Here is a 14,080-nt window from a genome sequence, read left to right on the forward strand (position 1 = left end):
TTACTGAGATGATATGGAAGGTAAGAGAGAGACCACAACACCAACACGCCTTAGCTTATACTGAACACTTCAGATCTCATGAAGGCTCTCACTGCACTAGAACACTACTTGCATTTCAGATAAGGATCTTGCCTCGAAGAAAACAACTCAAAAACGGGAAGCTTGGGAATTTCTCTGGTGAGAAAAGCTGTACCAAGACAGGAGGCTCCCCTTGAAAGGCTATTAAAATGATGCCCTCAATGGAAAGCTTAGGGATAAGCAGGCCTTCTACAGGTACAGAGACAAAGGCATGCTCAATCCTAGAGAAAGTGTAGTACACCTTTGGGAGACCTGCTCCCATCAGAAATATGTCTTTTAGTCACTAGGGATGTTGCTAGCATGCAACAGGACAGCGAGTACAAGCTTGAGCCTTGGTATTCCCATGGAATCTGTTTTTAAGCCTCATCTGAACCCTCCAATGCAAAGATATTCAAAATCCAGATGCAGGTTCCATGCTTCACTTCAGTCTCCAGTTTGTAAAGATACCGTGCACTTTTACAGCAAGGCAAGGCTGCTCCCAAGCACTAGTTACAGTTTGTGGCATGACAAAACCCAAGTAAGTGTTCATTTGGACAAGCACACTCCTTCTGAGAGACTCCAAACCACACCATGCAGGTTTGGGTACAGTCAGCCAAAGCACTAAGCTGCAGTGATGAGCCGGAGCTAACCCAACGGCTGATAGATGCTGCAAGAGGAAAAGCTCTGTTCACTCCCCATCAGGACAGAAAGGATAGCCAGAGAGGTGCAAGATCTTTCCCCTTTTGTAACAAGGAGCAGTTAGGCTGGCCTAATTGCCTTGTTATACTTCCCTTCCCTGCAGGAAGCAGTAAACTCAGAAGTAACCCATACCAACACAAAAATGAGAGTGTTTGCAGTACACCAGTGATGTTTCAAGGGAACATGTCCTGGGGACACTCACCATGCCAATGACTTCCCTCAAGGCAAAATACTTCTCTGTCAGATCCCCTGCTTCACTCAGTGGAGCATCATAGTCATAGCTAGTGGGCTGTGGCATATAGGGCATATTAGCACCTGAAGGGGGGAAAAAAGGCAATTACAAACAGTGGTATTTAGCACAGAGAAAGTTCTTGATGGAGGACAACATTCTTCTGAGCTCACACTGCTCTATCATAAAGTCTTCAGAAATACTCTGAAGAGAAACAAGTTTATCCATGTTTCAACTGCTTCAGAGGACTGAGGCAGAAGTAGCCTTTGCAAGCCTCCAAAACCATGTGGGTTTAGGACAACACGCTGTCAACAGACAGAGAACAGCTAACACAGTCATGCTTTGTCACGTGAAAGCAAGCAGAGCTTACTCTTTCACAGAGTACCTAATTCATAAAGATCTCCCCTACATCATGAGCATCACTTAAATCATCTCTTACCATTCCAATAGGCAAAGTTGGTCCCACCTATAAACATGTACCTAAAAAGGGGAAAAAAGCCATCCACTTAAATCAGGTTTTGCTGAATTGGGGAAAAAAATGCTCCCCCCAAATTAACCTCTACTAAGCACACACTTACAGGTTAACGTTAGCACCACGTGCCAGGATTTCATTAAGTGTTTTAGCTATAGTTTGTGCGGGCACAACAGAATGCCGGTGCCCCCAGTGATCCAACCATCCAGTATAAAACTCAGAATTAACCTGAAAGGAGGAAGGGCAAAAGAGGAAGGGAAAATATGAAGAGGGAACAAGAACAGAATGCAATGTGATTTCAGGTTACTAACTGTAAGAGGGAAGGAAAAAGGGCACCTTGACTCATTAGAGCTATTTTTGAGCTACTATAAATACAGCAAAGTACACACTAAGTCAGGCCTTTTCAGCAGATTACTGGGCAAATAAATTAAACAATTGTTCCAATCATTTTATAGGAACACTTTGAAAATAAATGTGGAAGTACCAAAGAGCATGAGCTTCCTATGAACCTGTCAACATGAACACGCTGCAGAGGCTTGACATTCAAATAAATGATGGAAGTAACACGTTATCTGCAGGGCAGCACAAGTAGACTAAATTAAAATAGATCCTTCCAATATCAAATGGCATTCTAAACAACTTCACAGCACAGAGATAATCTTGCATGCTCAGTGGGCTTTCTCCCCTTGTCGAAAAGGCTTCCAGTGATCTCAAACCCCATTATAGCTCGTGTAAAACCTCTAAGGTAGCTGAAAACAGGAAGCAACTTCTAATCTACCCTTTTAAGCTTGCTTTTAGCTTCCACCTACACACATACCTCACTAACCCATCTCTCCATCCTCACTGTTTCCACTGCTTTGTAAACATTTGTCTTTGCAAGGAAAGCGCCAAGGCAAAATCATTACCTTTGACTGCAATAGTATTTGCAGAGCAGCAGTTAACGTGGATTTCAAACACACACAGAAGCTCCTCTATTCAGTTTCTCTGACTTGGAAATTACATCTTTGTAAACATATCCCTCACTGTCCAACACACAGTTGTCAACTCCTCTCCTATTAAGTGCACCATTAAGAACAATACAAGAGATTTAAGTGAAAGGACATACCAAAGGGCCTGTAGGTTCACTGCTCCTTTGAGCCAAGAATGCTGCTGTGACATTGCCACCTATAAGCAAATAGAAATAGAACTGAGTTGCTACATCCACGGCTTTTTTGGTCCTTCATTTTACTGAAATAGATGTCTTATCTCCCCTCAGGGGAGAGTGTTGGGACTGATCCCATTCAACATGTTTGTCAGCAACGTGGACAGTGGGGTTGATGCACCCTCAGCGAGTGTGGCGATGACACCAAGCTGTGTGGTTCTGTCGATACGCTGGAAGGAAGAGATGGGATCCAGAGGGACCATGAAACACTTGAGAGGTGGCCAAATGCCACCCTCACGAAGTTCAACCAAGCCAAGTGCAAGGTCCTGCCCCTGGGTCGGGGCAATCCCAGGCACAGCTACAGGTTGGGCAGAGAAGAGATTCAGAGCAGCCCTGCGGAAAAGGACTTGGGGGTGTTGGTCAATGAGAGACTGAACATGAGCCGGCTTCAGTGTGCGCTTGAGCCCAGAAACCCCCCGTGTGCTGGGCTGCATCAAAAGCAGGGACAGCAGCAGGTCAAGGGAGGTGATCCTGCCCCTCTGCTCTGCTCTCCTGAGACCCCACTTGCAGCACTGTGTGCAGCTCTGGTGTCCTCAGGATCAGAAGGACACAGAGCTGTTGGAGCAAGTCCAGAGGAGGCCATGAGGATGCTCAGGGGCTGGAGCACCTCCTGTATGGAGACAGGCTGAGAACATTGGGGCTGTTCAGCCTGGAGAAGAGAAGCTGTGTGGAGACCTCAGAGCAGCTTCCAGTATCTGAGTGGGGCTACAAGGGTGCTGGAGAGGGACTCTTCATCAGGGACTGTAGTGACAGGACAAGGGGTGATGGGTTCAAGCTGAAACAGGGGAAGTTCAGGTTGGATATAAGGAAGAAGTTCTTCCCTGTGAGGGTGCTGAGGCGCTGGCACAGGGTGCCCAGAGAAGCTGTGGCTGCCTCATGCCTGGCAGTGTTCAAGGTCAGGTTGGACACAGGGGCTTGGAGCAACCTGGTCTGGTGTGAGGTGTCACTGCCCGTAGCAGGGGGTTGGAACTGGATGATCTTAAGGTCCTTTCCAACCCAAACCAGTCTGGGATTTTAAGAAAATCTAGACAAGAAAGTTACTTCAGAAAACAGAGGAATCAACACCTTTGATTACAGTGTTTAAGTTGTAGAACTTATTTAAAATATATACATACATCTTCTGAAACCCCAGCTTTTCCCAGGAATGACAACTTAGCACCAAAAAAAAAGATATGTGCAAAAGGACTACTTGGTCACTGGAAAGCTGAGGTCTGGGGTTGCGGTACCAAGACTGTGGTGAAGAACAGAAGCCAGGCAGTCTCTAAAGAGGAGCTTCACTCTTCATCAATCCCAGTGGCTCTAGCTACACAGCCTGGAAATAATAATTCCAATAGGAGCTTTCCATCTCATAAAGGATCTGCATGAAGGAGTTCCCAGGTTCAATCTACTTCTAAGAAAACAGTTTCCTTCTAAGGAAACATCTTTGAGAATAATGTACAAAAGAGGCCAGATATAAGAAAACACAGAAAGATCTATCCTGGAGTTTGTTTCCTGTGCCTTAAGCCCATTTTGCCAAGTACATGCAGCATATGAACATTTTCATCATTACATTAACACTCCTCTTCCATCAGAAGGGCACTCTCTGAACAGCTTCAGGCCTGTATCACAGCCTACTGTGGCAGTGTGCACATTTCCAGTGATATTCAGCAGTCATTTTGTTTTACAGTAACCACTGGCTTAAAAAGAAACAGACAAGGAGGGCTGGATTCTGGGACAGACAGAGCACATTAAAAAAAAAATCAATGGAACCTATGCCAGCTTTTAGTGCTAAGATTTAGGAGATACATGCTATGAGAAGTGTCATTTCCTTATTCATGGTTTCATGATGCAAGGAAGTGATTATGACTCTCTAACTGGGTACTTGTGGGTGATTCTTGTACATTTAAGAGTATATCAAATACACCTAAATGCCTATTACCCCCTTTAAACAAAGCAGGCAGGTTTGTCAAGCAGTCAGGTCACTCTGTCCTGCCACAAACACACATGCAACGATTTTCAGTAACAAACAGCAGTCTCCAACCTGGGGCAAAGTCCACTGTTGCATAAAGACCCTGAAGAGCTCCACATCTCAAGTGGAATTGGCTTGCACCATCAGTTGTGAACAGCACCACCTCATCACCAAGATGCTGGCGAAAGAGCTTCAGAAGGGCACGCAGGTAGTCATAGTCACAAGCAAAGTAGCTTCCATACTCATTCTCTACCTGCACAGTGAAAGCAAGTCAGTAAAGCAGCAGGCAGTTTCAGCCTGCATCATATATCAACAATGGAAAGCCCAAATCCAACCCTCTTCCTTCTTTGGCACCAATGCTGAAAACATCATTTTAACTCCATGCCTGAGGAGTAACAGAAGACAACACTTAGGTTCTCATCTCTCTCATCTGTATCTTACAATGAAGCAAGCATTCAGTGGAGGTAAGGCATTTTCCTATAGAATCACCCTCCACATAGAAGTCTCCACTCTAGCTACTTCACAGCAGTGAAGTCTCTATTAAAAAATGGAGAGCACAAGCACAACAGTCAAACCATAGAACAGGTTGTGACATGATCAAAACTGGACTTTCAGAACAGAGACACCTACAAGGGGCTCACATAAACAGCAATGCCCTGCAATGGATTCAAAGGACTGGAAGAATAAGGACAACCCTGCTACTACTGAGAAGTATGCATCCTGCCCCTTTCCCAAGGGGCTGGATTTTCAAGTTCCAGATCCAATGCTACACACACCTGAAGGTTATTTCTAGAAATCATGTCATAAGCATCTTATTTCTGACAAAGAATAACATTGCCAGTGGTTTTGCTCAACAGATGTAATACATTGTTCAAGAACAATGCATAATACATTGTTCAACATCTTGGACATGCTGTAAGAAGGGTCTCCTACCCTTATCCTGTTCCAACCAGGATGTTTAAAGAAATACTATACCAAAGCTTTTGTTATGGTCAAATACTAAGAACACTGAATAATCACCACTGCACATCTAGAAGGAGTTTAAGAGACAAGCTACTCACCATGAACACACCCTACATTTCGAGGCTCTTTTTGTCACAAGTTTTAGCCTTGCTCCATGCTGGTTTTGCTTCTATCTGTATTTCTTATCCTAAGGTAACCTTGCATCCTAAATTATCCCTATTCCCTTTTTCCCTGTCAGAGAATTTCTAGCAATTGTAATGTATTTTGGCTTTATGGCATAAAACTCTGATCTAAAAAGCTCCACAACGTTCCTCTATTGCTTCCTATAGCTGTGGGAAACAACTTTGATAGAGCAGATAAATCCTCTCTGGGCTCTGGAAACAGTGCATTCAGTTCTTTAGGATAAGGAAATTCATCAGAATCTTCGAGCTTCCTGAAACTGTTAAAGAACACATGTGACATTACCCTCCAACACCCATGGAGGGTCTGCAAGAGCAATATAAGCACCCATGCTGCTTGGATACACTGAATCCTCACGGAGTTACCTGCACCATGATGATTGGACCTCCATTTTGATAGAGGTGAGGCCTCATCTTTGGCAAAAGGACACCCATCCATTTCTCTACTGCTGCCAGGTAATCTGTGATACACAAAATAGAGATTTCACAGCTTTTCTGCCTTTTTTCTTTTCCTAGTTTTTGTTTTAAATGATATATGTGCAGTTTTTACCTAGTGTTCTAAATACGTAAAGTACAATGGAACAGCATTTAATGAACTGATGTGCTCTTATACCTCTCATACATGGCAACGCCCAGTACTGTTCCTACAAAATAGATGAACTTGGAAAACCACCAGAGGGACTTCAGTATGTCTCACACAGGTTGTCCTAATACATTTCAACAGCAAAATGCATGCTGCTATGTGTACTCTGCTCTTTAAATAGATAACTTACCCCACCACGAGCAGAACTGAAACCAGATACGATACGTATCTTTGTCCCCTAATACGCACTCTTAACAACCCTGTTAATCTCCTATCTCATCTCAATCCCTCCATGGCCATGAGAACCAGCCCAGTTGGCTGTTGTAAAACCAAAAACCTCACAGCTGAGGGCAACCTGTCTTTTCCTCAGTGGCGACGGTGATTTCTCTCTTGGCACCAGTTTTCATGAAGGCTGTCAATACCTTGGAAACTTTCTACCCTACTTTGTTCATTCCATATGCTTCTGACCACACACTTCTGATTCCAAGATGCCCTAAGCTGAAATACGAGTTGCCTAATAACAGCCCCAAACAGTAAGTCACCCTGCTGCTAAAGTGTATTTTTGCTAGTCTTTTTTGATGCCTTTACCTGAATCAGAAGACCTGAGAACAATAGATTTCTTTTCCAACAGCCACGCAGGAAGACCTCCCTGGGAAAAGAAAGGGAATCACATAAGTGAGCTTTTTCTTTTTTCTTTTAGGAAACGTAAGAAGAATTTTGCCTTTTATCAAAACATACACCTGAAAATTGATTTTCAACAAGTAAGTAACAGCTCCCAATCAAAATACAAACACAAAGTAAGCTTGTGTTGGAAGAAATCACTTGTATGCACGGATTTTAATACGCTAAACCAAGAGTCTTGTCCAAGGATATACCAAGTATGTTTGCCTACTTAAGATAGAAGTACTTGCATTAGATTTACTCATGAAATGAGGTAACTGTTACAGAAGGCTGTACCATGTCCCATTCTGCACAGATGTAAGGTCCAGCTCTCAGGATAACCAGCAAACCAGTGTCGTTAGCAAGCTGCAGGAAATACTCTAGATCTCTGTCACCAGAAAAATCATACACGCCCAGCTGGGGTTCGTGGTAGTTCCATGGCACATACCTATGAAGAGAGAAGATCACCTTCCATTAGGAAACTGAGGCTTAAGCAGAACTCTGAATAACTACTGCCTGCACCACACACCTCACATCTGTAATGCTGGCTTGGTCTTCAGATTAGTAAAATACAAGAATAACCCCAAGGCCTTTCTTCTGTGAGGTACTTCAGATGGCAGAAAGTGTTAATACTGAAATAAGGCTTAGTACTTCACAGTATGCCAGCATGAGCAGCAGGCCAAAGGAGGTGATCCTGCCCCTGCTCTGCTCTTGCGAGACCCCACCTGCAGCACTGTGGGCAGCTCTGGTGTCCTCAACGTAAGAAGGACATGGAGCTGTTGGAGCAAGTCCAGAGGAGGCCACGAGGATGCTCAGGGGCTGGAGCACCTCCTGTATGGAGACAGGCTGAGAACATTGGGGCTGTTCAGCCTGGAGAAGAGAAGCTGTGTGGAGACCTCAGAGCAGCTTCCAGTGTCTGAAGGGGGCTACAAGGATGTTGGAGAGGGACTCTTCATCAGGGACTGTAGTGATAGGACAAGGGGTGATGGGTTCAAACTGAAACAGGGGAAGTTCAGGTTAGATATAACTCAGGTCAGACAGCAACTCATTCACTGAAAAATGCTTCTAGCAGACACCTGTAATTGTTTCAGCTAAATCAGGATGACTAGATATTAACTTCATAACAGTTTCTCACTACCTAAAATACTACTACAGAAAGACAAGCAACTGCTTATACTCCTTTCTCTTTAAGCTACAAAACAAGTTAGTGGTACAACAATTGTACTAAACAAGTCAGTTTGTACTAACCTTAGTACAAGTTATAACTCGTAAGTTGTTACAGGTTAATACAAGAAAAGCATTCTAGTAATTCAACTACACCTTGTAACCTGTTAATTGCAAAAACAATCATTGGAGAGTTTCATGATCTTGTTCTAGAAAGAAGTCTGTGCTTAATAGCGTCCGAGATGAGGATAAAAGGGTTTCTCCAGCTCTATTATGTTCAAGATAGAAAAGTATAGAATCATAGAATGAACCGGGCTGGAAAAGCCCTTTAAGCTCACCCAGTCCAACCATTCCCAGCACTGCCAAGGCCACCACTAACCCATGGCACTGAGGCCTTGTCTCCACACTGTGTGAACACTTGCGGGGACGGTGACTGCAGCCCTGCCCTGGGCAGCCTGTTCCAATGCCTGAGCACCCTCTGGGGAAGGAATTGTTCCTCAGCTCCATCTAAACCTGCCCTGGTGCAGCTTGAGGCCGTTTCCTCTTGTCTTGTTCCTTGGGAGCAGAGACCGACCCCACCTCACTACAACCTCCTGTAAGGTAGTTCCAGAAATAGTTCTAATTTATGTCCCATGCATTCCCACATGGCCACAAAAATCCCACAGATTTTGGTGGAGAAGGGAAGCAAACGAAGACAAAAACATATGTGAAACGTTTTCTTGCAGAATGAATCACGATATAAATGTATTTTAAACACTGGTCTAAAAATTGTTACTAACACCCTTTCATCCCCCAGTCTATTGTCTACAGCTAGCAACAGCCTCAAACTAAATCATTTTAATTTGAAATTGATATTATTAGCAACTATAATTCCTATGTAACGTTGTACAAATTTACAGGCAGTTGTTAATGCTGTACTGCTTTAGCTACAGAATAATGAATTTACAAAGGAATGCCACAGTCCTTCCACAGACTTGAAACACGGTGTTTCTGTATTTGAGCAGCAGCACTTACTCACTATTTACATACAATTTGTAAGCTTTATCCTATAAACTTCATTTTCTTCGGGTCATTTTCCTCTCTCATTTAATCCTGTACATATTTAGCCCCATCTAGTGGTTAATTATGTAGCTCCTCCATGCCAAAATACCCACAAACCCCAAACCAACCACAAACTTTCAGTATTTTCCAGATGTCTTTTCATATTCCAGATGTTCAGGAACTGAAAATGAGGAGAGGTACCCTTGTGTGACCGGATGCCTCTGCATGCTACCTGCTGTGGTCAGGACTGGAGCTCCAAGAACAAGACTCTTCATCTTCTGGGATGTTACAGCAACGACAACATCGAATTTCAACCTGCTATTTGAACATTTGGGCCTTGATATATTTATAGCTTTAATGTAAGATCAAGCTTCCTGTTGCCTGTCTACTCATATTCTGTTATTGCTTAAGAAGCACATGGAGCTGTTGGAGCAATTCCAGAGGAGGCCACGAGGATGATCAGGGACTGGAGCACCTCCTGTATGGAGACAGCCTGAGAGCATCGGGGCTGTTCAGCCTGGAGAAGAGAAGCTGCGTGGAGACCTCAGAGCAGCTTCCAGTGTCTGAAGGGGGCTACAAGGATGCTGGAGAGGGACTCTTCATCAGGGACTGTAGTGACAGGACAAGGGGTGATGGGTTCAAACTGAAACAGGGGAAGTTCAGGTTAGATCTTAGGCAGAAGTTCTTCCCTGTGAGGGTGCTGAGGCGCTGGCACAGGGTGCCCAGAGAAGCTGTGGCTGCCCCATCCCTGGCAGTGTTCAAGGCCAGGTTGGATGGGGCTTGGAGCAACCTGGTCTGGTGTGAGGCATCCCTGCCATGGCAGGGGTTTAGAACTGGATGACCTTAAGCTCCTTTCCAACCTGAACCTTCCTATGATTCTGTGTTTCCTAGTGCAGAGGGTTATGGACATATACTGACTTCAGCCATCCAAGAGTCCCAGATAAGCTGTGTGCTGACTCACACATCAGCTGAATCATGCATCAAGGCATGAGCAGAACAGGAAGGAGAGCAAGCCTGGCATGCCTTCACCACAAGGTATTTAATTTAGGAGCACGATCCTGTAATAAAAGGATCATGTTTACTTTGAAGTGGTGAAGCCTCACTGGGACCACCTTGATAAGAACAAGGCTCCTATACTTCGGATTACAGCAAGACCTTACCCTGTCTAACAGGAAAAGCCACAAGCAACAAAAGCCACAGCCTTCAGAGGTGGCCCCAAGGCTGGGAGTCCAAGTACCACATTCAGCCAGAAAGTCTGGCAGCGCTGCTGCCCTTTGCACAACAACTTCACCCAAGTGGTATCTCAGTGCCTTGCTAATAGGTTTACTGATCTAGGACATAACAGGAAACAAACACAACTAAATAACCACCTAGACTGATCTCCATTTTTACCAAAACCACACAAAATCACAGGGCAGTTTATGTTTGGGGTAACATGAAACAAACACTGCTTTATCTCAAATAACCCAGAGCAGGAAGGCATGTAAAAACCTGTTACCTGTCACCAGTGATTCAGCAACAACATCTAAAGCCACAGGTCGTGTAACTACAGAGCAACATTTGATAGCTGTATCAGAAACAAACCGCCCAAGACCAACGTGCAGCAGGTTGGCAACAGCAACGCAAGGCAGTTTCCTCTCCTTCCTGCACGGTGGAAGGACAGTGATGGGAAACAGTAAAGCACAGAGTAAGAGATCTCAACAGGTGAAAAAAGACAAACTGAAGAAGGAAAACCCACAACTTTGTTAGCAGATTATGAAGGAAGAAGGAAGCAAGGGTGGGGGGGCACTACTCACAGCCCTGCAGCAACTTTGCTGTTAAACAACAGTGATGGAGTGAACAGGGAGGATCCCAAAAGACCAGTGATACAGCAGAGACATGAACAGGCAATTTCAAAGGAAAAAAGAAGGGACTGGTTGAAAAAGCTGGAAGTGAACAGAAGGCACTGAAGATACATGGGGTTTGGAAGGAAGAGGAAAATAAATCAGAGACATAAGGGAAATATGAGACACTACAGACCATAAGAGTCACAGAGCCACTGTCAGGGCCCTGATCTTCCAAGCCAGACATCAAAAAGTATAGTTTTCAAGTCCATTTGAGATTACTTTTATTACAGCAAAAAACAATTCCATGGGCAATTCCATGTCCTGAGCAAGTGGGTCAATTCCATTGCTCTTACTTGAGGCGAGGGAAAACAGAACTTGCTTTATTAGAAAAAAAGACCCCAGAAACCACCCCAAAACACACCCACCAAACAGTCATTACATCATCACAAGACAGGGAAGAGGGTTAACACATGAAAAAGCCACCCCAACACAGAGAACCCCGAAGGGGAAGGGAAAGATGGTACACGACTCGCCGAGCCAACACTGTCTGGTCTTCCATAGCACACAAGCAGCTCTTTCAAAGAGAAGCATTAAGCCTTGGAATGATTTAGGAGAGAAAAACCAATGTGTTTGGGAATTACACTCATTGCTTGAAAAGACTGTGCCTTACATTTTAGTACTGCTCCTCTTCCCTTGTCAAGGAAGCTTGGCAAATATAAGAGTAAGCTGCATGTTGTCGTTTAATCTGTGCCTCGGCTGCTGTACTAAGTACACAACCAGATAGGAAAGACAAGGAAGAGGTTTGGTACCTGCAAATAAAAGCTGTTTAAACACCTAGTTCCCAACTACTCTTCTAAATTTAAGATCTCCTGGTGAAGCAGCTTTAAATATTACTGCAGCTTTTGCCAGTATTTTCAAGGCTTCAGGGAGATATTAGGCTGTATTCAGATGTTATTGGCTCCTCTCCCCTTTTCTGCCTACCAGAGACTACAATGCAGAGCACATATATATTGGGTTTGCTGCAGGAGTTGTAACCCATGGGGAACAAACACTGGAGGAGCTTGCTCCTGAAGGATGCACCCCATGGAAAGGAATGCACTGGAGCAGTCTGTTCCTGAAGGATGCACCCCATGGAAGGGACCCACACTGGAGCAGTCTGTTCCTGAAGGATGCACCCCATGGAAGGGCCCACACTGGAGCAGCCCATGAAGAATTAGAGCCACTGGGAAGGACTCAGACTGGAGAAGTTCACAGAGAACTGTCCCTCATGGGAGGGACCCCACACTGGAGCAGAAGAGTGTGAGGAATCCTCCCTGAGGAGGAAGGAGCAGCAGTCATCCTCTACCACCCTTCACTTCTTCAGAGCTTTCTTAAAGCTCTACCTGTGACTTGCAACTCAATAAACCACATAACAATGGCAGCATTCCACTTCACTACTGCTCATAAGTGTCCCAGGACTACAAATCACTTTGAAAGTCAACAGCTACTTACGTTTGAATGGCATCAAGTCCTGCCATCTTCATCTTCAACAGACGGTCTTTCCAATAGTACTGGGGCACCCGGGAGTAGTGAATGCTACCCGAGATGTAACGGAAAGGTCTCCCATCCTTGACAAAGCAGTTGCAGTCATAATCAATCCCAAAACTCCTTGGGGGTATGCTCTGTGTACCAAAAGAGATAATACACAATATAACCTTTTTCTGCATTGAAAGACATGGAGAACAGCCTATGCAACATCTGTAGGATGTCCACAATAGAAGACACAATAGTGTTGAACTAACTGATGGTGAATGGCTCTCCTCTAGCTACATAAAGCCTTCCTGAGCCTAACACACCAAAGGACTACAGTACATCTGCCAATCACTCGGAACTCTACTACAACCTCTACTATACTAAAATATGCCATATGTGGTATATAGTACTACCTCTCTACAGTGATACATTTCACAGTCACACCGGTGCAAAGGATAAGGGAATTACTTAGGAGATTTGGTGAATGCCAGCACTTGCACTGAAGGGATTAGTTTACCAAACTGCTGGAAAACACAGCCCAAATTCCAACTTCATGTCATGCTCAAGTCTAGGAGCAAAAGCAAGCTGGGAGCTTTTGAGGGACAAATAACCCATTCTAAATGCTCCATGTCTGAAAAACACATTTGAAAGCTTAGCTTCCAGTAAGTATAAGAAGGCTTGATGGATCAGTCTGGCAAAGTGCAGACATGAAAATAAGTAATCTGGGTAGAAAGTCCTACTTTATATGCCTTCCAGCTGAGCCAAACCAGTGACTTCAAAAAGAAGCAGGTATATTGAATGTAAGAATCTGCACTTCACAGCCACAAAAAACCCACCTTCGCTTCTCCAAGTATGGGATTACTCCTCAAGTGAGATGAAGATCTTGGTAAGATTCAGATTACTATGACCACAGCAGTACTTCTTTTGCTTTTAAAAACAAGGGAAACCAGAAGGACTTTCGCTAAGTGCCTGGCCCTGTGTCTTTAAGAACCTTTAACTTTATTAACTTATTGAAACAAACCTTAACCTCTCACATCTTGCATATGTCTTTGGCATCCCAGTACTACTTCGGACCTCCAGAAACCATGAGTAGTTGGGGTTGTTCATCATGTTTGATGACTTAGCATCAGATTCATTACTGAGCAAGGAAAGATCAGTGGGGATTTACAAAGTAAAATGAGACAGCAAATGTAATCAGTTAGTGCTCCGTATCTATCAGAAAATAAGTCAGAAGTCAGCCAAAGTAACCTCATGATTCACTGGAAGTTAATGTTATACTAGTCTAAGTGAAATACACCTTTCACTAGGTAAATTTAAAGCTATTGAAGGACACTGGCCTTGCTCTTGAAATGATACACCTTGCTCTGTCCCATATGGAAAATAAGGCTTAGCAATTAGGAAATTGCTTGTATGAAATAAAAGCAATGAAATTGAAAAGCAAGGGAAAGGTAGGCCATCATATAACCCCAGGTGATCCCCACTACACGAGAGCATCCGCCACCAGAGGAAACCTGCCCAAAGTTTAAGTAGAGACCCACAGACTACA

General features: G+C 44.1%; 1 protein-coding gene and 1 long non-coding RNA gene across 2 annotated transcripts in view; one reads left to right on the plus strand and one right to left on the minus strand.

Moving 5' to 3' along the window:
- GLB1 (galactosidase beta 1) overlaps positions 1-14,080 on the minus strand; it is a 41,227-nt gene that overhangs the window by 17,316 nt on the left and 9,831 nt on the right. The window contains exons 2-10 of the mRNA XM_061464522.1: positions 12,514-12,683; positions 7,289-7,439; positions 6,920-6,980; positions 6,115-6,209; positions 4,679-4,859; positions 2,563-2,621; positions 1,564-1,685; positions 1,425-1,465; positions 959-1,071 (exon numbers count right to left, since the gene is read on the minus strand). Coding sequence (XP_061320506.1) covers positions 959-1,071; positions 1,425-1,465; positions 1,564-1,685; positions 2,563-2,621; positions 4,679-4,859; positions 6,115-6,209; positions 6,920-6,980; positions 7,289-7,439; positions 12,514-12,683 — 993 coding nt within the window. The remainder of the gene's footprint in view (positions 1-958; positions 1,072-1,424; positions 1,466-1,563; positions 1,686-2,562; positions 2,622-4,678; positions 4,860-6,114; positions 6,210-6,919; positions 6,981-7,288; positions 7,440-12,513; positions 12,684-14,080) is intronic.
- The window catches only part of LOC133274927 (uncharacterized), a 133,373-nt gene continuing 121,922 nt past the window's right edge, over positions 2,630-14,080 (plus strand). Inside the window, exon 1 of the long non-coding RNA XR_009745336.1 lies at positions 2,630-3,598. This is a non-coding gene — a long non-coding RNA (uncharacterized LOC133274927). The remainder of the gene's footprint in view (positions 3,599-14,080) is intronic.

The sequence above is a fragment of the Pezoporus flaviventris genome, unplaced genomic scaffold, assembly GCF_033815535.1.
Source record: "Pezoporus flaviventris isolate CSIRO_AGI_PZ_B2104156 unplaced genomic scaffold, CSIRO_AGI_Pfla_v1 ptg000037l, whole genome shotgun sequence".
NCBI classification, from domain to species: Eukaryota; Metazoa; Chordata; class Aves; order Psittaciformes; family Psittacidae; genus Pezoporus; species Pezoporus flaviventris.